Source organism: Parasteatoda tepidariorum, chromosome 12 (genome assembly GCF_982258835.1).
Source record: "Parasteatoda tepidariorum strain Cologne lab strain chromosome 12, Ptep-v5.0, whole genome shotgun sequence".
Lineage (NCBI taxonomy): Eukaryota > Metazoa > Arthropoda > Arachnida > Araneae > Theridiidae > Parasteatoda > Parasteatoda tepidariorum.
Genome location: NC_141766.1, coordinates 56,155,721 through 56,182,581, shown reverse-complemented (window position 1 = coordinate 56,182,581; position 26,861 = coordinate 56,155,721). Strand labels below are relative to the sequence as shown.

At 31.9% G+C, this 26,861-nt stretch overlaps 1 protein-coding gene and 1 long non-coding RNA gene across 4 annotated transcripts in view; one reads left to right on the top strand and one right to left on the bottom strand.

Annotated features, from left to right (window-relative positions):
- The window catches only part of LOC107452360 (rho GTPase-activating protein 12), a 45,709-nt gene extending 28,931 nt beyond the window's left edge, over positions 1 to 16,778 (bottom strand). The window contains exons 1-4 of one of the 2 annotated variants that reach the window (XM_016068831.4): positions 16,405 to 16,778; positions 11,081 to 11,662; positions 7,160 to 7,363; positions 4,986 to 5,228 (exon numbers count right to left, since the gene is read on the bottom strand). In XM_016068831.4, coding sequence (XP_015924317.2) covers positions 4,986 to 5,228; positions 7,160 to 7,363; positions 11,081 to 11,593 — 960 coding nt within the window. In that variant the 5' untranslated portion in view covers positions 11,594 to 11,662; positions 16,405 to 16,778. The remainder of the gene's footprint in view (positions 1 to 4,985; positions 5,229 to 7,159; positions 7,364 to 11,080; positions 11,663 to 16,404) is intronic. The other variant, XM_071188237.2, reaches the window with a different exon arrangement.
- Positions 27 to 22,889, top strand: LOC107452375 (uncharacterized). 2 transcript variants are annotated; one of them, XR_011638380.1, is made up of 6 exons: positions 27 to 146; positions 12,564 to 12,649; positions 12,721 to 12,842; positions 18,418 to 18,536; positions 21,049 to 21,321; positions 21,778 to 22,889. It is a non-coding gene; the product is annotated as an uncharacterized LOC107452375 (long non-coding RNA). The 2 variants fall into 2 exon arrangements; XR_015430812.1 differs by lacking the exon at positions 18,418 to 18,536 and having other exon boundaries at positions 12,564 to 12,842.
- Positions 22,890 to 26,861: the final 3,972 nt, after the last annotated feature.

The window sequence follows — 26,861 nt, the reverse complement described above, 5'->3', positions numbered from 1 at the left end:
AGTTAAAAGAAAACTAAAAGGAAATAGGAAGTGAAGGAGGCAACTTCCTGCAGCTTCTGAGTGAAAATTGAAAAGGTAAAGCATTGGATACTGATGCAACTTATAATAAAACAGTTTAATTCTCATAAAATAGAACAGGAATTGAGGTAAGCTTTCCATTTTCCCATTTTGAGAAAAAAAATTGAATGATTATTGATAAGGGGAAAGGTTATCATTTTACAATAAATTTTATAATTATTTTACAGTAAAACTATCTTTTAAAAATATTTATATTTCCTTATACAGTTAATTAGTAAAATTAAAGTTAAAAAAACCTCTATAAATTAAATGAATATAGAGGGCACCTAATAGTGATCTGATAATTAATGAATGTTTCATGATTCTTGAAGAAGTGAGATGTATTTAGAAAAAGCAGTTTCTCTAACAATAGAAAAGTAATTTGACTTTTTTTATTACATTTTAATGCAAGTATCAAATTTTTCATTTTTCTATTTCTTTTTTTTTTTTTTTTTTTTTTTTTTTTTTTTTGAAAAAATTTCTTTCTCACAATCTCATTTTTTATTCTATCTCAACTCATTTATGATTCTCAAATATTTAAGTAGAAAGACACATGAAACTATTTAGAGTCAATAGCCTAGATGAATTTTAAATTTCTAACACTTTTAGTCTAGTAATTAGAGCAACAAAAAAAGTTCTTTTTTTTTTTGAAAAAATTAATAACCAAGATTTTTTTGCAGAAAGTTTTATTGTAAACATGTATTTATTATAAACATTGGTTGAAAACTACCCTACTTCCTCACTGTCCACTTCAAAATAGGGATCATTTTAGGAGGAAAAAATATGGGCGATTTAGGGATAATTGAATATGATTTATACAACAAGTGTGGTGTTGGTTCCAATTTATTTTTATCCCTGAAACGAATGAGACCAATCACAAGACAATTGGATCAATAGTTTGGAAGTTACAAGGGTTTTATGTACAAATTAGTACTTGTACCTATTTCTGTGTCTTATATTGCTATCTAAACAAGGGAGGCATTATTTCCTATGTATTTTTTCTACTAAACCAAATGAAGGTATACATAAGTCAACAGACTAAACAGTTTAGATGTTACTTAATATTTTATGTATAGAATGTACAATTTTTGACATGTTTTATGTATACTTTTTAAATCGATATATAAGGACTACCTGAACATGCAAAGTACACTTTATGATGTAATTTTTTTTAATGCTAAACTGAATGGGATTGATCTGAAAATGATTGGATTAAGAAATAAAAAGTTATGATGGTTTTTATAAGTCAGGGGCGATTATGACACTAAGTGAAAATTACAGTGCATTGCAAAAATTCGATATCAATCTATATACCATGTTAAGAAATGTAGATGTAAGTTTGATTACATTAATCAAACATCAAATTAGACATCAAATTACATATTTTTGGATAAAGAATAACAACTCTTTGTAACCCTTCGTGCAAAACAGAGTGTCTGAAATTCAAACTCTGACAGATCCTAAACTTTGGCAACACTGTCCAGGAAGTTCAAATCCTGCTGATAAATTAACTCGAGGAGAATCACTAAAAAGCCTTGTTGATGATAACTTATGGAAATTCGGGCCATCTTGGCTCATAGAGGATGAAAGTAAGTGGACTCAAGAAAATACTGAAATTAATCATCAGCAGCATTCAGTTGATTTAGAACTTAGGAACAGCGTTATTTCTCAACACAGTTGCCTCGCAGATTCAAAAGAGACTTTACTGATTTTAGAAAATTACAGTTCTTTATTAAAGGTGAAAAAAATTGTGGCTTGGTCAAAGCGGTTTATCCAAAACTGTCGAAATTATGACAAACTGAAAGGTCCATTAACTACTGAAGAATTGAAAGAAGCCAAAGTTATTTTAATAAAGGAAGCGCAAAATAACATTTATCAAGAAGAAATTAAAACCTTGATGAAGAATGAAGATATAAAAAATAACTCCAGCATATTTTGTCTACGTCCATACCTAGATGAAAAACAGATATTAAGAATTTGCAGTAGACTGTTTCAATCTGAAGTGGATCCTGAAGCAGTTAATCCTATACTGCTACCCAAGAATTTGAAATTTTCCGAGCTTTTGATCACTGAAAAACATAAAAAATTGCTTCATAGTGGAGTTAATGTCACTTTTTCGCAGATTAGAAAAAGTTATTGGATTCCACAAGCCAGACAACTTGTGAAAAGAATAATTGGAAGATGCGTGATTTGCAGAAAACACTTTGCGAAACCAGCCAATCAGCGTACTGGAGAACTGTCTAAAGATAGAATTTCACAATCTCCACCTTTCTCAGTGGTTGGAATTGATTTTACTGGGCGTTTTTATGTAAAACATAAAGATGAAGTTTTGAAATCTTATATTACTGTGTTTACTTGTGCAGTCACACGTGCTGTACATTTAGAACTGATTTCCGATTTGTCTACGAATAAATTTATCTTAGCTTTACGCCGCTTCATGTCAAGAAGAAATAACTGTAAAACTATTTATTCTGATAACGCAGCAACTTTTAAAGCTGCTTCAAGAGATATAAGGTACTTCTTTTCTATTATTAGAGGAGAATTTCAAAATTTCATTTCCTCTGAAGGCATTGCATTGGAATTTATTGTTGAGCTTGCCCCATGGTGGGGAGGATTTTATGAACGGTTGATGAGAAGCATTAAAGAACCTCTTAAAAAGATAATTAACATTCAAATGATATTTTAATAATTTACTATTCCCTTAAATTTGATACTTCAAATAATATTTTACTGTCTTATAATTGATTAGTGTTTATTTTCATATTTTTAGTTTTAAGATATTAAGTGTTTAAATAATGTGAAATGTAGAATTAGTAGAATTTTGCTATTGTTTTGTGATAATTTCTTTACTTTAAAATTATCAGGTGGGGAGTGTTAAGAAATGTAGATGTAAGTTTGATTAATTCTAAATCTCCCCACTAGAGGAGTTGATAATCAGTCTACATTGAACCACCAAGCAGTAAGCATTGGCTTGAATTAATTGTCTTCTAATGTATAACTTTATAATTTGAAGGGTTCCACCCTAATAATATGGAACTTGTTGTTTTGTTTAAATAAATATTTGTTTTCTTGTTTTCGATATTGATTGCCCTCCCCTTCTTGTATATACCATACATGTATCAGGTTTAACATAATTTTTTGAACTAAGATTTAAAATTAAATTACCTACCAAGGAAGTATATCACACCCTAATTTAACTATTTAATTCTTGGCCATAGATGGCGCCACTGGAAAACAATAACAATTGCACCCCCTCTGCCTAAACAGGCATATGTCAACAACACATTTAACTACTTTGAGAAAAAACTTAGCTCTTAAGAATAGCGATATTGGATTTTAAAATCACACGAAGTTGAATCATCGCGATATTGAATTTTAGAAATACGAAAAAATCTTGACATTGGATTAGATAGACCCTTCTAATTTTGATATTGAATACGAATCGTGATGCATGACACTTAGATTGCGTGAATGTGAATTGTATTAGCACAGTTTTGTGCATAGAGTCTAGTAAACTATACTTATAAAAAATCTTTCAGTATAAAATAATTCAGTATGAAAAACACATAGAAAGCAATGCCTCATGTGCTTAGATAGCAATATCAGATGCATAAACAAGCACGGGTATAGAATTGTACATTTTTATACATAAAACCCTTATAACTTCTAAACTATCGGTATGATCGTCTCGTGAATGGTCTTATTTCATTCAGAGCATAAACAATAAATAATGCCTCATATGCTTGTGTTGAAGAAATTTAATTCTCTCCCTCAAATCTATGTCAATTCTCTCAAAAAAGGGAGAAGCACACAAAGGAGAGTAGGGGTGTTTTCAGGTATCATTTATGAGGTATCAACAGCAAAGCTTTCTTTTTTTAAAAAAAAAGGTCTAATTTTACTAGTTTATATACAGTATAACTTTGAAAATTTGGACTTCTGAAAGGTTTGGAATTTTAAAACTTTCTGGATTTTAGTTATCTAACTTAAACGAACAGAGATAACAATGTTATGGGCCATAAATATTAAATAAATGTGTTTGATTCCATTGTAAATCCAGGTGGCTTTTCTCCCCTTTTTTTGTGCAATTATTCTAAAAATTCCAAGATTATTTTTTAAAATCTTGATATTTTAATACATTATGATGGGCATATTTTCAATTGTTCTGTTAAGCAGTCTCTTTCTTATGTGCTCAATTTGGGACCATAAAATAATAATTTTAGTCCAGTTGATTGCTTTTTTGACAGTTATTACACTGGATTTCCAGATAGTTTTTAAAATTCTGATATTCTCAATAAGATATTATTACAAAACACAAGAAGACCTCGCTTCCTGGCTCGTACCCCCCAAACATCACTGGTACCAGAGCACCAGTCCAGGAGGTGCACTCAACATTCGGTGCAACCGCAAGGTCCAGACTGCACTTACCAGGCTTATCAGCGGCCACCCTAAGTCCCTTTCTTTTGAGGGTAGTATTAAAATCTACCCTAACTGCCCCAGGTGCCACAACATGCAGGCTTCCCCCCAACATATACTGGACTGTCTAGGTCTGGACAAAAGGGACATTCTTAATAACACACTTATGGTGGCCGACTTCCTCCGGGTGATGAATTTCATGGACATAGTTTAGCCCTGCTAATTTTGGGGATAAGGAAGAAGAAGAAGAAGACAAAACACAAATTTAAGTAATCCTTTTTTGACCAGCTCCATTTAATCCTAAATTTACATTAGCAGTTTTTGCTATTAATTTACAAATGACTTTTAAAAGCAACTCTTTTTAATAAGTCATTATTATGACATTTGAATTTTTTCAATTTTCCTCTAATTGGAAATTAGTTTAATTGATTTTTTATTGTCATGAATTTAAAAAAAAAAATGCTTGGATATTAGAAGTTATATTGTATTAAAGATAAAAAAACATCTTTTGGTACCTTTTTTTTGGAAGCTTCATTAAAATAATAACAAGTGCCATTTTCTGAATCAGTCATTTGGCTCCATCCAGGTGGTAAAATGGTAAACATAGTTGGCGATGATTGAGATTCTAAACTTTCATTGCTACTATGAACCAACTTTTTTAGCTTGGGTTTTAGCTGTTTAGGTGGTGGTTCGGGAACAACTTTGATAGAACTATTGTTAGATTTTGGACTATTAGATTCACTGTTGGAGGATGGAGACTGCAATTGGGAAATACAAATCATTAGAGAAGAAATTCATAATAGTAAAATGAATGCATGGGTAATTATTTGAAATATTAATTTCCTAAAAATTGCAATATAACTTGAGGGTGTGTTTTGATTCCAGATGATAGATTGCTTTGGCTTACTAATTCGCTAAGTTATAAACATACGACTGATATTCAAAATATCATTTATAACTTACTTCAAGAAAACCAATGATTTAAAATAGAGTAATTTGTTATGAGGCTATATCATTCCAATAGAACATTAATGAATACAATAATATGAATGAACTATATCTGTTCACATAATCTGCTACAAAAGCATTTTGATTGGAGATTTCCAATCGTAAATTAGGGCGAAAGCATTACAAACAGTTCTGCTCTAGTCATAGTCAGCACACAAAAAAACCAGCATCTTTTTCAGAAGTGTGAACAGATTAAATTAACTTTTTAAAAGAGTGTGCAATGCTAAATTGACCTAAAAACATTTCAACTTTTGATTGAGCCAATCAAAAGTTAAAATGCTTTTTGGTCAATATAAATATATATGTATTTTTTGATAACTACTTTTTGGTATGCTAATTTCCAGTTCTTAAGAGTGTAATATAAATACCAACTTAAAAACATCTGGTTTCTAAAATTAAGTTTGTTCAGCGCAAAATATTTGATAAATATAAAATTAATTACACTTTTACTTCTGGAAAAAAATTGAAAAAATTAGCTATGGTGAAAGAGAAAATTCCTTTTGTTATGTCTCACTTATTTTCTAATTTATGTTTATACAGAAACAAAAAATAAACCAATAAACATGTAAGGCAGAACTAATATTTTTCATACAAATTTCCTTTTTTTAAAATCAAAGAATATTTAAAACTCATATCTTTTTTGATTTGGTAGAATAAATAATATTTTTAGTGATAAATCTATTTTATAAAAAATACGATTTAGCAAATTTTCTATATATGAGGTATTTGCCCTTGCAATACTATCATTGTGAACTGATACAGTTATGTAAAAATAGTTGATTTGGTAGCAAAAAGAATGGTTACATTTTTCAGATCAACAGCTACATAGGTTTAACTGTCCTGATATAAAAAAATGATGAGTAAGTCGTTTCACAATTTTTTTTATTTCAAGGAATAACAGCCCGTTCACATTTACATGTACCACAATATTTAATAACTTAGAGAAAAGACATTAAAAGCATTAGTAATAATGTACAGTTTCATAAGAAAAAAAAAGGGCGAATTATGAAGAGAAATTTATGAGAGTGTTATTATTTTTTTTAAATATTTTTAACAGGATATTCTCTTTTCCATTCTTCCAAAGAAATAAGGTATGAAAAGCTAGAATTGAAACATACAATTGATATTTCATTTATTTGGATGCTGTAGAAGTTAAAAAGTGATCGTCCGAACATATTTTAAGTTTTGTTCCCACCAGTTATAATTATAATACTCACAATATTAATAATTATAATCGCATGTTTAATTGAAGTAATGTTGAAAAGGGAATGTTACAAATCTGAACTTTCGAGAGAAACCAAAAAATAAATAAATAAAATACTGTGTCAAATATGAAAAGATTGTTTTAATTGCTTCCAAATTGTTGGATTCTCTTCTTTAGGCAGTCTAGAAAATTACTCGGCATTTGATAATCGGTGATTGATATTCCAGAACCAACTAAAAGCTTATTTTCATAAAAAAGTTACACACCCTCTTTTAACATTGAACGCTTCAATGATAGATATATAAATTATAACTACAATAAATGTGATAAAAATAACAATTTTGTTGCTATCTTTGAGGCATTGAACACACTAAAAAAATTGCCATACTGCCGCTTATATAGCAGCATTAGTCCGTTAAGGATTAACTTATTTAAGCGAAATGTTATTTTAACTTTTGAAATAAATGTGTGGATTACCTGCATGTTTTCATGACGCCGCGGTGGTTTCCAGGTTACCTTTCGCGTAGAGGAATGATAGTAATATTTACGTCCACTATCTTCTTCGACATATTCAAACCAATCATTGCTAAGTTTTCTTACAGGTTTATCGTGATTTTTGGGTACAGGTGGTAATTTACCAAATTGCAAAGGGAGGTTCATATAAATTGGAGCCTCTGATTCCTAAAACAAATTAGTTTTTAATCATATTATGAAAATACAGCTATTAACAAGACATGCAAAATTTTTTAGCAAAGTTATAACATTAATTAAAATTCCATTCCCAGTATTAAAAAAAAATTATAAAATTCTACTGCCTGAACTAGTTTTAAAAACAGTTTCAATATTTAAAAAGTAGCCTATGCAGTAAACTAGTTTTAAAAATAGGTTAAATTGTTAAAAACTAACATTTCCAAAAACAATCCATATTGGGCAATTTATCAAAAGCTAATTTTTTTATATTTTAATCTAGAAACAATTGTAGCTGAATAGATGTAAGAAGAGATTAGGTAAATTTTGAGGAAAATGAAACTACGTTTATATTAGAAAAATAAATCCCTGAGAAATGGGGGGAAAAGTTTAGAGGATGATACAGTTTGGAGATGTATAAAAAAAAGTTTATATATATATATATATATATTCTTAGTACAGTCTATTTGTAGTAAAAATATGAATAACTGAAATGCCCTTGTATTTGAAAGAAGTGTTTCATACAAATAACAATATGAGTAAATGGATCTATATTTTAATTCTAACAGTGCTATATTATAATCCTGAGAACTGCTATTCTTAAATTAAGATAAACATTTCACATATGTTATAAAGTATTCTGTAACCATACTATGAAACATTTTGTGAAATATTTTACATAAATAACATTACTAATAAATGTATTTTAATTCTGCTATATTTTAATAATTTTACTTTATAATGTGATTGTAAATAATCTAATTTTTTGAGAACCATCTGTAAAAATTCATTGTTTTGCTTCTTAGGAAAGATATATTGTGTTCTTGAAATTGATGTTAAGCACTCTAATTACTTTTAAAAGTGAGCACTAGTCAATACAATTTTATTTAGTAGTTAAGCATGCTATATTCTGTGAAATATCAGATCGTAATTATAAGACTTTAGAAAAAGTTAATCATTGCATAAATGAAAAACAAGTATGATTTAGTAAAGCTTCATTATCAGTACCCACAGGTTTTTGAAATTTTTTAGCGCCAAATTGGGCATTAACTGATGATAATCTGGTTTCAATTTGAAGGTAGAAACAGAAAGTAGCAGGTGGTGATCAGCAAAAGGGATGATGATGATGTAATGATAGTTTTTTTTTTTTGCGAAAACCGAGTGGAGTTTAGGTTATTCGAATTTAATTTTAGGAATGTGTTTTTCGCGACATTAATTTCTTGTTTTTGTGTAAGCTGAATGTTTAGGTGGGAGTTAATGCAATTTGTAAATACAGTAGAGCGCTGATTATCCGAACTGTGTCCGAAATTTTTTATTTTTTTTTAAAGTTTAGAATACTTTTTAACTTATCGACAATTTTTCTGAATTTAGAAGAATAAATAATATCCACTACATCTGATTTACAGCCTTTTTTAGCAGTTTTCTTATAGTAGCCATGCATACATGAATTGTTATACAGTTAAACCTATATACCCCTTTAGCCCTCTTCGACTGAAAATCATCTTTTAAGAATGCGAGCTTCAATTTGACAGTCTACAATGGTTGGATTGCGGAAGGAGTTTATGAATAGATAAGTGCTGAAGTTCTACAATTGGGGGATGGGTAGTTGTCACTTATGGTTAATGATTAGTGATTACAGTGCTCAGAATCTTAAATCTTGGAATAAAATTCTGAACAGAAAAACAAACTAAACTGAAGTTTCTGAAGCAGTAGATCCTTCGGATCAAAAGATGCCAGGTTATACAGCAAAAGAAATAGAAGATTGGTCTCGAGACACTGAAAACGACCAAGGATTTCAAATTTTAAATGATGATGAAATTGTTGCTGAAATTTTGAATGAAAATTGGAACTCCACAGACGAAGAGGAAGAAGTAGGTGATCAAGTTCAAGATAGTGGACCTTCTCATATAGAAGCATGCAATTCATTAGATATTGCAATGAATTGGCTAGAGCGTCAAAATGATGTTGATTTGTTTAAAAAGAAAAAGGGATATGGCTGCTCAAAAAAGAGCATCTTCTTTGAAACAAAAGTCTTTGCTGGATTTCTTTTGCAATGGAAAATGAAGAAAAATGTGGTAAAATCAGTAATTGACAAAAGAGTTATAAAAAGTTGAAATATGATAAAAATAATTCAAAATGAAAAAAATATTAAATAAAAATTGAAAAAAAAAAAAAAAACTTTTAAGCATGCCAGAGCTATTTTAGATAGTACTGCCAGTCCTAAGGATAGAAAAAGTGTGAAGGGAAGTTAGTGCATAAATAATAATCATTTATACTAGATTTTAAACATCTTTCCAATTATCCGAACTTTTCATTATCCGAACCATGTTTGGTCCCAAGCAGTTCGGATAATCGGCGCTCTACTGTTCATTCGGATTTAAACTTGCTGATGCAAAGATTACTATTTTTGTTGTATTGATTTGAGTAATTTATGAGTTCAGAGGCAAAATTTTGAGAGTTGCAAATTAAGATTTCTGAAGAAAAAAACGGTTTTGGTTGTTAGTAAGGTCAGCCTGATCATCCTAATCATGTGTGTCTTTATAAGTTATTCACGTGTTATAAAAAATGAAGTTGTGCAAATAATTATGAATTTTAGATAAATTTGTAGTGAAATAATATATGATAAACGTGGTTGTTATTTGAAGATTGATTAATGGAATTATAGCTTTAAGGTGAGTTTTCATGGATTTATATTATGCAGAGTGTTAACAGAAATAATGCCAGGGGGAATGATTTCATGTATATCTGCGGTATTTTTGTTTAATTAATGTTTGAAATTTAACCTACATTGATGATTTTTTAATGTTGAATGTTAATGCCCGGGATGCATGTAACCAACTTTTACAACAACAGATTGTGAAGAGAGATTTTGAGTGCACTGATTAGATTTCTCGGGAGTGGCACTTAACTTTTAAAAAAAATACATCAGTGTAGGATATACTGGACAAATGTATTTCAGGCAGTTGCACTTAATCTAAAAATAAAAAAAATCAGTGTAGGGTATGCTTTAATTTTTAATCACATCACTTTCCAAAAAAATAAAATATTATAAATACATAACTGCTTTGAACTAAAATATTATATTTTTTTTAAAAACAAATTGCTTATTTTGCAATGACTTAATAATATAATTTGCACTTGCAAATCGAGTCATTGCAAATGAAAAACGAGTTGACAAATGCAATACTGAAATCCTTGACCACCTAAGTTTGAACCCTTATGAGAACATTCTCTTAAATTTATTTCATTCACTAAAACTTCATTCGCTGAAATAAAAGGTTCTTTACAGACAGTTGTATTCCTTGTGTACAGTTGTTTTAAAGTGCCATGTTTTGTACGTAGTTTATAAAAGTTTTCATTTTTATCTTTTTTTTTGTTTTAAGCATGTCTAAATAGTTGTTAAAACATGATTTCATAACTTCCAAATTGTCATGCATTGTACCAAAGGATTACATTTACCAAACTTCATTGATTATTATTAATAAGAACTGGTAAATGTGATAAATTTGCTTACACACTTCCATAGAAAACCTGCTTTTCAATCTGCAATGAAATACATACAGCTTTGGAAGTGTGCTCAATTCTTTTCTTAGGGAGTGACAGATTTTGAATGACTATAATTAATAGTAGATTTAACAAGATTGAACAATCCACATTTGACTATATTCTGAAATCATTATTCCCTGTAATTAGCAAAAATTATGTACTTACTTGAGTAAAGGAATTGTCACTAAGTTTTGAAACTTCAATATTTTCTAACTCATTTGATGTTAGTTCCTTTTGGGAAGGTAAAATATTTGATTGACTCACTGAGTTCTTTCCACACTCATCATTTAATTCATCATTATAGCAAAGAGGATTGCTAAATGAAAGTGCATCTCTACATTGAGATTTAGAAATGCCATTCTCTGGATAGCTTTCTACACTTTGACTTTTTGAGGTTTTACTTTTAAAAGTTTGATTTAAGTTGTTATCTTCCAGTTTGTTATTTTTGGTGAAGTTTGAATTAACATCAGTTGAATCTTTAGTAAACAAAGAAATGATGCTTAAATAGTTGGACGGAGCATAAAAAGGTTGATCATCAGAGTTTCGAATAACTTGCCACCAATTTTCATTTGATTTCTTAAGAAGTAACAGTTCTTCTCCAGCTTTCATTTTAACTTCATTACCTTCCTCTGTATGATAGGCAAAATCATATAGCACTTGAACATACACCTCAGACATTTCTAAGATGCTCAAATGATTTCTTCCAACAATCTACAGAAAACCATTCGTAGAAAAATGAAATCGAACCTGAAAAATAAACAATTATTTTGTTAAAAGTATTGGGGTAAGATAAGAGAGAGAAATAATAAAATATTTGAAATAAAGGTATTTAAATAAGATAATTAAAAATTAATACATTTCTTAAAAAGTAAGAAAGACATTGACAACTTCTATTTTATTTTATTATTAAGAAATATGATATGTACGTTTTAAAGGAATGGTATAGATAGAAACAAAGAACCATCAATCCATTTTCTGAAGAAAAAAAAGGCTATTGTAATTCTGAATTTCTTCTTTACACTAAAACATCTTCAACACAGTACTTGAAAATATTAATTTTATGATTGAAAAATACACTTAAAGAGCTCTCAGTAATCTGAGTAAATGTCAGTGTCATATAACTTGGATAATTTACATGTATAATGTCTTTTACAGTAATAAATTTAACTACTCATTGGAAAATAAAAAGACAAACAGAAAATTAGCAGAAGACAAAGAAACAGCAGACTTAGCAGCTTAGTACCTAAAGTAAATTACGGTATGTTTGTCAAGAAAAGTGAGATTTCGTGATGAGAAAATGTAAAATACGGAATTGGTAAAAAGTTTTAATTTATTTTAGCAATATTAACCTAAAAAATATTAAGAACGATTTTAAAAAAAATAAAAGTAGGTTAAAAAAATCATCCGCAAGGCTCTAGACTTATAATAGTAACTACAGATAAAATACTTTAATACAGATAAAACCCATAATTATATTAGTTAACAATTGAGATTATTTTATATTGGTTATAATATTCTCCTGAAAATTATTTACCAGGTTAGAGAATTAGCGAAAATATTATTTTAATAAGGTTACAAAGTATTTCCTTAAAATAAATTTACAAACAAAATGTGTTTTATATATATATATATTTTCTTTTTTTGACAGGTATGAGACTGCTCTTTGGAAAACCATAAGGTCATGCTGCCAACAAGAGAGAGACTGTTGAAATAAACCAATAATGCTTACATAAAGTTAGTGGCTTTACCATTTGATATAAATTTTATAAAATATTTAGAAATTCAAATAAATAACAATCTTATAGAATTAGAGTGACAACAGACAGATAATGGAGGATTTGCAACAACAGAATATTTATTCCTGGTACTATAAATTACTTGAAATGTTAAAGGATAAGGAACAAGAACATAGAGAAAGGAGGAATGGGTATGTTTTTGATATTTACATGTTTAATCATAGTTAAATCTAAACTGCCTTTCAATCTTGTTATTTCGATCGCCTCTTAAAGAGGAATGGCTTCTCAGCTCTGGCAGCTTGACAATCTACAAGTGGAGCTGAGAAATTTAAAGTAGAACAGTTTAATGACTATTGGTGGATTTACAGGCTAATCAAAGCAGTCACCAATCTGCTCTCTGAACGCAGTAGATGCTTTACTTAGAATTGTGTCTTATGATCAGTCTAGTTTGGGACATTCACTGTTTAGATTTCCTTGCTCAGAGAAAAGATTCAGTATTAAAAGAACAAAAGATTGCAGCAGAACAATTCAAGTAAAAATAATATTTTGAAGGTTTAAGAAAAAAGTGATTTAGAAAAACTAATAGTAGTAAAAATAATAGTGATAACTGTATAGTAGCAATATAATTGATAAGCTGATAAGTAGCAAGATAGATAAAAAATAGTAAAAATAATTAAAACTCAATTTAAGCCTTCATCAACAAACCTGCTGAAATTTAAAAATCTCTTAAAAAAAATACAGCACAAATCTCTTAAGAAAAATACATCTGGAAACAAAGGTGAAATTAAAGCAATTTTTTCAATATTTTAAGTAAGTATTTTCGTACTTTTCTCCAAGTAAAAAATTATTTTTTTTTTCTAATTTGGTAATAGAATTTTTCTGTTCTACAGCTAAATGTATTAAATATTGACAAGTACTAAGAAATATTATCAATTATTCTTCCCTCCCCCCAGTTCTAATTTCCTTTCAATGATAGAACAGTGAAACTTATGACTTGGAACGTCCCATGGATTGACAGTATTAAAGGCATTATTTAGATTGGGGATAACCTTTATTTTAGGATGTTAAAGGAGAGGACATTTTCAAATTCCCTGACTTTTCATTGATATTTCCCTTGTATCATGCAGATAATATTTAAAATTGAATTTTATTAAATAAAAAAATAATATTAATGGACAGATTAATATTATAAAATAAACACTATGTGCTTGAAAATGAGGCAGGTTTCATTCTAGACCTTAAAAAGGGTAGCATTCTAGAAACTTAAAAAGACATTATTTCCCCCCAAAAAGGTACATCCATCAATAAAGAAGCATTATATTTCACAGAAATCTGAATAGCCTTTAAAAAACTCAAAATATATTCTTAATTTAATATTTTTAAAAATCTTGTTTTCAAAGAGTTAAATAACTGATAAATAATTTCACAGCAAAATAAGCATGTTATATAAACCAGTTTTAAAATGAGTATTATGCTGCTTTTTGTAATAATGTTTTAAAATATCAGAACTTTAAACATGATGTTAAAATGGCTGAAAATTGATAAGTAGCTATAACTTCCAGAAACGCGATCAGAATTTAATGTGGATTTGAGTTTGAATTGTAGTGAATATCGGGTGCATAAAAAATTAATTACTAAAATATGAAATTCACTAAACACAACATCACATTAAGGATATTGGATTTGAAAAGAATCACACAAAAATAGCTAAAAAACAGACAAATATCAGCCAATAAATGATGCAGATTTACCATGGAATTGTTATGAACTGAGTGAGTTAAAAAGTGATTCCTAAAGTTTGAAGTGCAGGCTTATCTTAACAACTCTGTATAAAAAATATCAGATTTAGAAAAAACAGGTGGAAATGGCGGAAAAACAATTGGGAAAAGAGGTGGAATACTGTCGCAAATCGAAGAATTCAATAAGTGACAATTCAAATTCAATCGCAAGTTGTAATAATGTATTAAAAAAAATTAAGTTTGAAAAACTAAGTGGAAAGAGCCGAAAAAAATAATAAATAACAGCTGAAAAATGGCACATTAAACAATGTAAAATTTTGATGAAATAGTCGGGAATTAAATGTGTCAAAAAGTGGTAACTGAAATTCAAAATTCTCACGTAATAACATCATATTAAAAATATCAGAATTTGAAAATCTATGTGAAAGAAGCTGAAAAATTTTATAAATATAACTAAATAGCTTGTAACTAAATAAACAACTTGCGAAAGAACAGTCATCAATTACGACAGAAAATTACCATGCAATCTCTAAAAATCAAATGGGTCAAGAAAAGATAACTCAAAATCGAAATTCTCACCTTGTAATAACATAGTATTTAAAATATCAAACTTATAAAACTATGTGAAAAGAGGAGAAAAAGGATGAATAACTGCAATCAAACACAAACGTGAATCAAACAAGTCAAAAAAGGATTACCCAAATTCAAAATTTGCACATCTGTAACATCATATAAAAAATATCGAAATTTTAAAAACCATGTGAAAGGGGCTGAAATGATAAGTTATGAAAATCTCAAAAGATGTGGAATTACGACAAAATAATCGTAAATCAAATGCTTCAAAAAAGTGATAACTCAAATTCAAAATTCACCTGTAGAATACTAAATACATTGGAATACTAACTAATACAAAATAAATATATTGGAATACAAACTAAATATATTGGAATTTGAAAAACCATATGGAAACGACCCCTTCCCCCCCCCCCAAAAAAAAAGATGAATTACTTTTAAAAAACTAATGGAAACTTTAGAACCACTGGGAAGAAATATGGAAGAAAACTCATTTGTGTCATTCTTAGTGAAGCGCCATTCACGGATTGAAGCATTCATTGATCGCTTGTTGTTGATAACTTTACCTGTTTTACTAACATTTCAGACAAATTCCCTGATATTTCCAGAATCAATTAATTCCCTGATAATTTTCTCCTATCCCTGCTATTTATGCAATTACCTCACCGCATGTCAGAGTAGCCAAATGTAAGTTTAAGCTTACTGATAATTAGTATTTTCTAACTTAGAATCCATATTACTTTGGCTAAATACTAAGGTATAATATAATATTTATATGGTTTGGGGTCATAGTCCCTAGGTGATATTCTCCCATCGTGATCTGCTGCACCAACTAAAATTTCCAAGATGCCAAATGGATTTTAAACTTGCAAATTTTTAAAAAAAAATTGGTAAATTTGTCCGGGGGTGGCTATGAGTTATACCCTTTGAGTTGGACAACTTCTGTGATGTTTTATTTAGTTTCTCAAAAAATTTGCCAAGATTGAGCGGTTATTCTGATCACGATACAGAAATCTTTCCTGTCCCTTTAAAGTTATTGGTTGAATTCCTAATTCTATACAGTTATACATCATCATTTGGTTTAAATACAATATGTACATGAGACAAAAATCAATTTTTGTCGAAACCAAAATAAAAAAATGAAGGAATGAAATAGCATGATGCATTATAGATCATAATTTAACTTATACCTCTCTACCTAGTTCAATCAACACAACATATTTGTTGTGGGATTTATAAAATATCTAACGTATTTAATTGCAACACGTTTTAAATATTTTCAATCTGAAAGTAATTCTGAAGTAAGATTCTAAAACTATTATAGATTATTGAGGATAAAACCTATAACGTGAATGAAAAGTAAGGAGATATTTCCGTATCGTGAAAAAGTAATTTGATAAAGAGCATTTTTATAAGTAACTAAAACTAAACTTTTACTTACAACAAAAACTTAAGACATGACATAGGATATCCTAACTACAAACTTAGTATTTATTTAAGAAAAAAGGGAAAGACACAAAAAATTATTCTTATATTAAAATTGTTATGTAGAAGACGTATAATTTTAACATCTCGTAATTATTAAAGCGATAAATTTGAACTTGCATCATCATATAACAAATTAAATTGCGTAATATAACCAAAACTGTAAAAATAATAATATGACTGATGCGTGTCAAATCATTTTAATAATTAAATAACTAATTAATAAAATTTTAAATTGCCAACATCCTTCAAAAGTTTAATCAGTTCAGTTTACGAAACGGCTCAATTATTAGTAAACATTGAAAAGTGGAAGTCATAGTTCTTAAAATCGACAGCTGAGGTAATTTTCAGCAGACACTTGCAGCCTGATAAAGATGAATCTCAAAAGAATAAATCTCATTGGTTAATTCTAAAATATGCTCTTTTTACGTTTCTTGGGTTTACTAGATTTGGCTAGTTTAGCTTATATTAACAATTAATAACAGTTTTAATTCTCTTGAGCCTCATTATAATAAAGGAATGTATTTTCACTGAAATAAAGCTCAAAGTAATCGCAAATTTTCTTGTTTGCTTGTCAATTTATAAAATAAAACTAATTTCTTCACACATGAATATCATTTGTGGGCAGTGAAGGGAACTTAAAGGGGTATCCAATTGACAAAATGGAATGGCACTAAAACTTTAAATTACAATTATTTTCATTAATTTTAATTTTAAACAGAAAATAATATGATGCCCAGGAAAAATTAATTATGAAATTTTAGGGCATTTTAAAATACTGATGAGAAAAATAATTTTCAAAATTTATATATTCTTCACATATTAACTGTATTTTAAGAAAAAAATTAAAATATTAGTTTTAGTTTTTTAACACTATATTTCTACTTAAAGTTCCATTTATTCGCGATCGCAACACTCGAATACGCCATCTGGGGAGAGACCGGTTTCATGCTTTTAGCCCTTCTCCCTTCCCTCTCCTCCTCTTTTCAGTTGTATGGATGGGTGATCGTGTAAAGCTAAGGGTGGTGGCGCTAGTGGTAAAATTGCTCTTTCAAGACTTCCGGGTTACTGCTTCCGATATATTATTCGCCCCAGATTGAAAAAACGCGCCATCATATAATTGCATCATATCTTTTGCAGTATTTCACATGCACCGAGTTCTTTCTTTCAGCCTTTAAACTTCAGCATTAACATATTAATATTATAATCATTAGAATATTTTCTAATTAATTTAACTTGAAAAGATATTTTTAAAGACATTTTTGGCGACATTTTATTCAAATGTAGCCAAATAACGGATAAAATACAAAACATGGCAAACCTTAAGAATTATTCACAATGAGATATTAACTTTCCAAAATTTTTTTTGGCCTTACGACCTCTGAGAATCAATACATTTCTGAAAGCTCTTATGAATGGTACAATTATGTTTAGATTTGAACCCAAATTACAATAACAAAACTGCATAGAATATTAAGCTTGTTCACACATCGCCTCGTAGTCATAACATAAGCGGAGGAATACACCGGAAATTTTCTAAATTTCTTCCGGTTTAAGGACACTTGTTATTGTTTACATTAGAAAACCCATCCATAGGAATGTACTACGATATTTTCCCCTTTCTTAATATTTTTCCTTTTTATTTAATAAAAATTTTTTTTTAAAATTTCCATGATACTTTTCTTTAGAACTATGTTTAATGTAGTTTTCAGTTCCATATAGTTTTTCAAGTTAAAAGATTTTAATCTATATGAAAATCAAGAGAGAAACTAACGGACTTCCTTCCTCTATGACTTTCCACACGCTAATGGGGAAAGCATGTGAAGTGTTGCCATAGGAAAAGAGTTCTGCTCTACGCCACCTGCAGCCCATTTCGATCGCCAATATTTATATAACATACATTTAAAATGTGTGGCTTTTTTTAATAAATATATTTATATATATTTATAAAATATAATTATATTTTCAGCCCTCTCTAGTACTAACACTTCACTTTTCAAGGGCATCTGATCCAGTAGTTTAACCGGAAAAACCACACATACAATGATGTACCGTACGTCACCGTTTGCGGAGTGAGAAATGCAATGAGTATGTGTCTTTCTCAATAATTGGAATTCCCTAAAACAATTCAAAGGAAATTTTCATAAATTATGATCGTTTTAAATTCATCTTTACTGAAAATAGAAATAACTTATATTATTTTTGATATTTAGTAGATAGAAGAATATGTCTTGAAATTTTTTTCTTAGTGTAAAATTAAAAGAACTATTATAATTGTTGATTTTAATTTTGCGATGTCCTTGCTCACTCAAGATTTTATCAATTTTTTGTATGGGAAAATATTCTTTTAGTACTGCTAAAGTCGTATATTTTAAATTTGAATAAACATAACAAAATATGTTTCGTAAATGTAGAAAAATATAACGCGTTTAACAGATTTTCAAAAGTTAACAAATCCTTTCCCCTAAAAACTATTTTTTTTTTTTTAAATTTCGGAGTTTTCCCCTCAATACAATTTTTAAATTAATACGATTTTGTACATAATAAAGAAGAAAACGAACTTTTTTGATTTTAAACTGAAACAGAACATTACCGAATTGTTCCGTCATCTGTTTCTCGTAAAGTTTCTCACTCCGGAAGAAAATACTGAACTGAACGTTAAACATGGCTCCCAGTAATTCGGTGAAGTCAAGCATCACTGGCTAAGACCAGTGTGCGGGTAGGTAACCACTTTGATGAGCCTAGGAAAGGACTGATGGTGTGCTGTATTGATCATTGATAAACTGTTCTTCCATTAAGTGCTCGATTTTGCTGACTGTTAATCTGGCTACCAAAGCGAAGAAGCCACCTGTTCTGCAGAGGACCGAAATTGTGATAGCATGTGTTTGGATCCTCCTCAGAGAAGTTTCTAAGACTATATTTAATTGTGCAACAAAGTTTCTTCTAATTGATGACTAATAGCAGAAGGAGACACATATTCATCAATCTTGATTTCTTTACAAAGCAGTTATGAAATAAAAATTCTACAGTCACTCCAAAAAATTCCAGTCCCGCAGTGGACTGATCGTTAAGACACGGTTTACCAGGCATCGTAAGTCAAGCATCATTGGCCGCAGTCAGTGAGCGGGTGGGTGACCACTTGCATCAGTGTGACAGGGACCGAGGGGGTGTGCGGTATTGGTCCTCGTTAAACCATTCTACCGTAAAGTGCTCGACTTCGTGTGCAGGTCGTCGGACTACCGAAGCGGAGGTGCCATCCCCTCTGCAGAGGATCAAAATTGTGATGGCATGTCTTTGGATCATCCTCAGGGATGTTTCCCAGATCGTCGCCAATAGCCCATTGTGCAGCTCTAGTGCGACGTAAATGAACTATAACTATAATAACCAAAAAATTCCGGGATACCGTGTTGCAATCAGCAAAAAAATCAAAAACGTGAAACGACCCCATATTGGTTGAGAAAAAAGAAATAAATTGCACAGGTAATTGAACACGCCTGCCGTACTTGAGGGTTATGAGCTTGCGCCAAGCATGTTTAATAAATTTCCTGACATGCTTTTCAATTCTTAAAAGTCGTGAAATTTTTGTTTAATTTTTTTAGAAATGTTTTTCACGTTTCATTGAGACAAAGAAATTTCTTTGTTTTCATGTGATGCCAAAAGATTCAGAAGAAAAATGCAATTTTCCAGAGATTGAAAATCCCTGGAGCATTCCGATCTCTCCAGATTGACGTATGGGATCCCCATCCTTTGTAATACCAATGCTATTCCTTCCACCTTGATGGCCAGCAAGATTTTTTCCTGGATTGCATCTCATTAGCTTAAGGTAGACATCATGAAGTATGTTGAAGGCACCCTCTTGCTCCAGAGGAAACTTTCCCGGATTAAGAAAATAGGGCAGTCCATGAATTCGGTGGAATGAATATTGAGCACATTATTAATCATTATTACTTTTCAAAGATCCAACGTTGAACTTGTAATTTATGAAAAAGTCCTGAAACATGGATATTGCCGCCAGTTCTCGTATTTGAAAATGATCGTCGATGACGTAACCATTGAAGTATAAAATTCCATAAACGTACTCGGAGCAAATGATTGGATATGACATGATCCTCTCGAATGGCTTTGAGAAACAAGTTGCTCTGGCTCTGAATCGCAGATCGTTGTATACTACTAGGAAAGAATATGGCACACTCTGTCGTCAGAAATCGGTTCTTTCCAGAGTATTCTCTATAATTGTTTTAAAATTTTTATCTTCTTCTTGCGCTTCCTTCTTACCCATCATCTTTGGAAGGTTAACACAACTTGGAGAATCACTGGTGGGTGGTTTGCTGGAGGAAGGGATTAGAACCCTTTTCCTGGAAATTTTGCCAGAGGAAAAATTAATGTCATCAAATTATTGCAAATGGAAAAATTAATGTTATTGAAAAGTTTGAAACAAAACTTGTCTTTGTCAAATTTTATAGTTGCATGTAATACGCTATCTATGGCGCACTCAAAATTGTGGTCAGAGGTAACTTAACTCAAAATTTTTTTAGAAAAATACGATGAGTTTGATTCCCAACACGACCATCTTAACATAAGGTTTTTTAATTCTCCATAGGGGGCTCATAGGACGACATTGCTGGGCGATGTGAGTTCGCTAAGATTCGAGTATATAAAGAGCATCAGAACACGGAGAAAACCAGTTGTTGCTTTGGCAACGTTACGGGGTTGGATACGCTTATTACATGTGAAGCTTTGCTTCCTGCTTGTTGCTGGAATACTCTGCCAGACCCTCTGGAAACCTTGAAGTGTTAAAGGTGTTTATTCTGTTCCTTCCCCTGGAAACTTTGGGACATAAGAAGGTTTGGTACCGGGAGATCGCTTCGAGCAGGTAATATGTTTAATTTTTTTCTCGTGCTTTCAACTACTGACCCAATTTTATTTTGCTTTCGCATGGCTTTACACTAATTTTGCTTTTGCATCACTTCGCAATATTTTTGATTTTGCATGTAAATATGCATATCATGGAAAAATTTCAAGAAAGTCCCTATGGAGAATTGAAAAAAAAATATGTATATGCATATGTTGTATGAAGAGGGTCTCATTGCCCCTTCCCTATGGAGAATTTAATAAAAACTTATGTAAAGATGGTCGTTTTCGATATCAATCTTATCGTACTGGTCTTAAGAAAATTTTGGTAAAGTTACCTTTGATCCCAATTTTGAGGGTGCCCTAGATAACGTTTCACATGCAACGATAAAGGCTGACAAAGTCAAGTTTGGTTTCAAATTTGCCAATTACATTAATTTTTCTATTGACATAAATTTGATGACATTAATTTTTTCAGTGACAAAATGCCCAGTAAAAGGGCTCCAATGCCTTCCTCCAGAAAACCACCTACCAGTGATTCTCTAAGCTTTGACAAAAGGGTTCCAATGCCTTTCTCCAGAAAACCACCCACCAATGATTCTCCAAGTTTTGACACAAGTTTCACTCGAGTGGTTCCAGCAAAATGCCTTTTACCAACTTAAGTGGTTCCAGCAAAAAGCCTTCTCCCAGCACCAGTTGTCCCACTAAAATGCCTTCTTTCAGTCAGTAAAAGTGTAAGACAGTAAAAGTGAAAGGGTTCCAAAAGGTCCAGTAAAATGGATTCCAGTAAAAGTCAAGAGACTCCAAGCTCGAGTAAAAAACCTTCAAGCTCCAGTGGTTCTAGCAAAATGCCATCTTCGAGTTCTAGTTACAAACCCCCAAGCTGCAGTGGTTCCAAGAAAAGTAAAAAATCCCCAAACTCCAGTGGTTACAAGAAAAGTGAAAGACCAGTGTTGGTCTTTCACTTTATTTCACTTCAAGAAAGACCAAAGCTCCAGTGTTGCGAAGATGGATTCATTCAGCTCCCGTGTTGCCGGTAAAAGTGATACTCAAAGCTACAATGATGCTAGCACCTCATCCAGCTCATCATCTTATGCAGTAAAAGCGAATGCTCAAGTGGTGACCAAAGTCAAAACTTTCCAAGGTAGCCCGACAAAAGACCATACATTTTGAGGCCCTGAAGATATTTCACATCTCTACTTAATTGCCGTGCTGTGCATGCAATGGAATGGGTACACCATGATCAATGGATATGTGAACCACTGTATAGACGGACATGTTCGGAGCCAAATTTTACTCAAAAAACTGTTTCATCTGCGAGTGGCCTATGTGATAATCATACACACCATTACCAAGAGCAAGTGGGTCGCCATCATGGACACGCTACCAGAGTTTCTTCCAGCTTAACAAATTAAAACTCTCACTTAATGAAAACCGTTGAACCTATCTGCCAGTGTGTATGTAGTAGGGAAGATTTCCATTAGTGGTTAGCAGTCACGGGTGGCATTTCCCTGCTTTTTCAACTACCGATGGAACGTATTGTTCATTAACTTTTAAAAATTTTATGTAAATAAAAAAATTATTTTGTAATTTTATTGACTTTATTTCACACATGCATGCACCATCAATATTTTTATTTGCAGATAGTTTCAGTATGGAGGATTTGCGAAGTAATAGGCTTGGCTATATATTTTCTGTCATTCCGTGCCTTTAAGAGATTTTGTTTTGATACAGGACATCTGGAAATTGGTTTCAGTTTTCAGCCCACCTATATCCTGTTGTCGCTCAAAATGCATCGGGTCTGTGATAATTTGGAAAATTGTTTTCCGTTCTAAAATACATTTTCAACCTGTCTTCATCCTGTTGCCACTCAAAATGCATCTGTTCTGGGATAATTGGGGTAACAGAGTTTCCGTTTGACATCACGAGCTGTTAGACTTGATGACTTCGTTCTGAAATCCCGTTCCACTGTTAGTTTTGGGGAAACCATTTTGACAAAAACATCCTGCTCAGCGGGTATATAAGCAGCAGCAGAGAGGACTCTGATATCATTTCTTTTGAGAACTATTTTACACAATTAGTTTTAACCGTTACATTGTCGTCCAATTTACCCCTATTGATAGGCGGGCATTGGTTTTGATTCAATTTCTGATGGCTGTAGAGGAATTACAAGAGCCCGAGATGGTAGACATGAATTTTGGAATGCCAGCCACTAAACATTTGGACATGTTTGTATAAGTGCTTAGGAGGGATAATATCCTGAAATTTATCCATGAAAAGTGACAGGAGCAAGAACCGACTGGTTCCTGGGCATAAAGGACTAGGAAAGTGTATGGCATGGATTGAGCGAAATACATCATTAGGCATTCTGTAGTGGAATGTGGTTGCAGACCGAGCATCGAACTGGTCTTTGAAAGAGCCGTTGAAATTTTAAATTTCATCTATCCCCTGGGTCCCGCAGTGGACTGATCGTTAAGACACGGTTCCCAGCAGATCACCGAAGTCAAGCATCACTGGCTACGGTCAGTGTGCGGGTGGGTGACCACTTGGATCAGTCTGCGTAGGGACCGAGGGTGTGCGGTATTGGTCCTCGTTAAACTGTGCTACCGTAAAGTGCTCGACTTCGCGCGCAGGTCGTCGGGCTACCGAAGCGGGGGTGCCATCCCTTCCGCAGAGGATCAAAATTGTGATGGCATGTCTTCGGATCATCCTCCGGGATGTTTCCCAGACCGTCGCCAATAGCCCATTGTGCAGCTCTAGTGCGACGTAAAATAACAACAACAACAACAACAACTATCCCCTGGACATTGTGGATTTTTTTTAAAGAGCCACAGTTTTGTTCAATTTGTTTAATAGAAATGTTGAAGCCTTTTAAGACCAGGTACGGCCATGGGCTGCTTGGATCGTTGACAGAGCATCAATGCTGCCAGATCTGCAGAAGAAATTTGTTAGCCTAAGGATATTTTTGGATTGAATTAAATTTTGGACTTGCAAAGAAGTGGGACAGGCCTCCAATTTGAGGTCTGTCTCATTTTTTGTATCATTCTAGCAGCCAAGCATGAGAATCTTTCATTTCAACGCTTGTTAACCTCATAAAGAAACATTTAACTCCTAAATATTTGTTTTCCTTTGACTTACAGTTATAACCATATCGATAGGCATTTTTTTAAGATTGTCTAAACACCAAAATTGGAAAAAATTGCATATTTACTTTAGAATTTTTTGGTATTATATCAGGTAGGTAGGTATTTTATTTACATCGCGCTAGAGCTGCAGAATTGGTAATTGGCGACGTTTTGGGAGGATGATCCTAAGACATGCCATTACAATTTTGATCCCCTGCAGAGGGGATGGCTCTTCTGCTTTGGTAGTCCGACGAGCTGCACATGGAGTTAAGCACTTAACGATTGAAAAATTTAACGAGGACCGATACCGTGCTCCCTCGGTCCCTACACAGGCGGATCAGCGTGGTCACCCTACCGCTTACTGCCCTCAGCCAGTGACGCTTGACTTCAGTGTTCCGTTGGGAACCGCGTCTTTACGATCAGTCCACTGCAGGACGGCATTACATGAAGACATGAAAAAAATTTCTCAATGAAACGGGAAAAACATAACTGAAGAAACAAAACAAAGATTACGAATTTAAAAAAAGAACAGCATGTCGGGAAATTTATTATGTTTGGCTCAAGCTCATGACCCCCAGGTATAGCAGTCGTGTTCAATTTTCCAGTGGAAATTTATTATTTTTTTCCTATCAAGTTGTTGTTGTAGTTCATTTGCGTCGCACTAGAGCTGCACAATGGGCTATTGGCGACGGTCTGGAAAGCATCCCTGAGGATGATCCGAAGACATGCCATCACAATTTTGATCCTCTGCAGAGGGGATGGCACCCTCGTTTCAGTAGCATTTTACGGTAGAACAGTTTAACGAGGACTCAAACCGCGCACCCTCAGTCCCTACGCTGACTGATCCAAGTGGTCACCCACCCGCACACTGACCGCAGCCAGTGATGCTTGACTTTGGTAATCTGCTGGGAACCGTGTCTTAACGGGAACCGTGTCTGCTGGGAACCACTGCGGGACTTTTTCCAATCAAAATGGGGTTGTTTCACTTATAATTTTCTTTTTCTCATGGGGTTACGGTACGGTACTTTTTTCCAGAAACCGTATATACGTCGCTGCGGATTACGTACTTTCGATCGCTGTGGTGGGAAAACGAGAACCTGATTGGTGAAAAATACATCAGGTTCTCCATTTTTCGTTGCGGTAATCGGAAGTGAGTGTGCGGAATTCAGGAGATTAATCCTCAACACAGGTGAAGAAATCTGATTTTTTTTCTAAATATCGCTGCATAAAAAAGATAAGAAGATTTTGAAAATATTCGAGATCATTTGAGAATGTATATTAAAATTTTAGAAATTTTCTATCCTCAGAGAAATCGAGTGTTTAAGAGGATAATTAATAAATTTAAGAGCTATCCTCTGGATGGTGTTTTCAATATAACTGTAAACAAAAGCAATCTCGAGCTCTTAATCTGATCTACTTTCTGTAGGAAAGTATATAGCTGCTTACTACAGCTTATTTTGCGAAGGGAATTTTTTTTCAATCAGATAATTTTGTTTTTAATAAAATAAATATATTATACAATACCTGAGCTCAAATTTGCTTGATTTCATAAGATATTATTGATATTAAGTAATTCGGATGAGTTTGAATTAAAAATTTGTTTTCTTTATTTATAGGCTATATGACACGAGGCAACCTAGTTGAAAGCAACTAGCGGTTACGGTGAAGTTGAAACGTGTCATATAATGGTTGCCCGGTTACTTTCAGCCTGCTTTCAACTAGCAACTGAAGTTGAAACCTTTCAACTTTAGTGGAGCAACCAGATTAGTTGAAACGTGTCATATAGTAGTTTCCAAATACTTTCAACCTTAACTAGCAACCATTTAGTAAGCAAAATACACGTGCTGATTCTGACGCATCCTGCATTTTTATCTTTTAAATTTAAACTTGGTTTAATCTTCTAACTATGACTAGTTTTAAATGGAATTCTAGTGATCAGTAGCGCGATCATATATCGCGATATATGTATTTTTCTTTTCTTTTTTTGAAATTTTTCAAACGTATCCTTGTCTTTGGGTCATAAATAACAAAGATTATGCGAATAAACTAATTCCCTATAAACTAATTTCCTCTGTAGAGATATTAAAAGTTACAAATTATTATTGAATTTGAAAATTTTAAAATTCAAAATTATATAGCTGGAACGCTAAGCTTTTTAAACTCATTTTGACAGACTTTGATAGATATTTCTTTGACAGATATTTCCGAGTACTAATGAAATTTTGAAAGCAAACGAAAGAAATTATTTTGCCTTTAAGTCGCCTTTTTTCTGTTCTAGTTCTTCTTTCAGAACCTCAGCTATCAAAGAGCTTTTAGCAATAAACTTTATTGAAAAATATAAGTTCTGGTATTGGACTGTTATATACTATAATAGTCCAATACCCGTGCCGTTCTGGTATTGGACTATTCTGAGTTGGTTGAACAAGTGAAGGTTGCA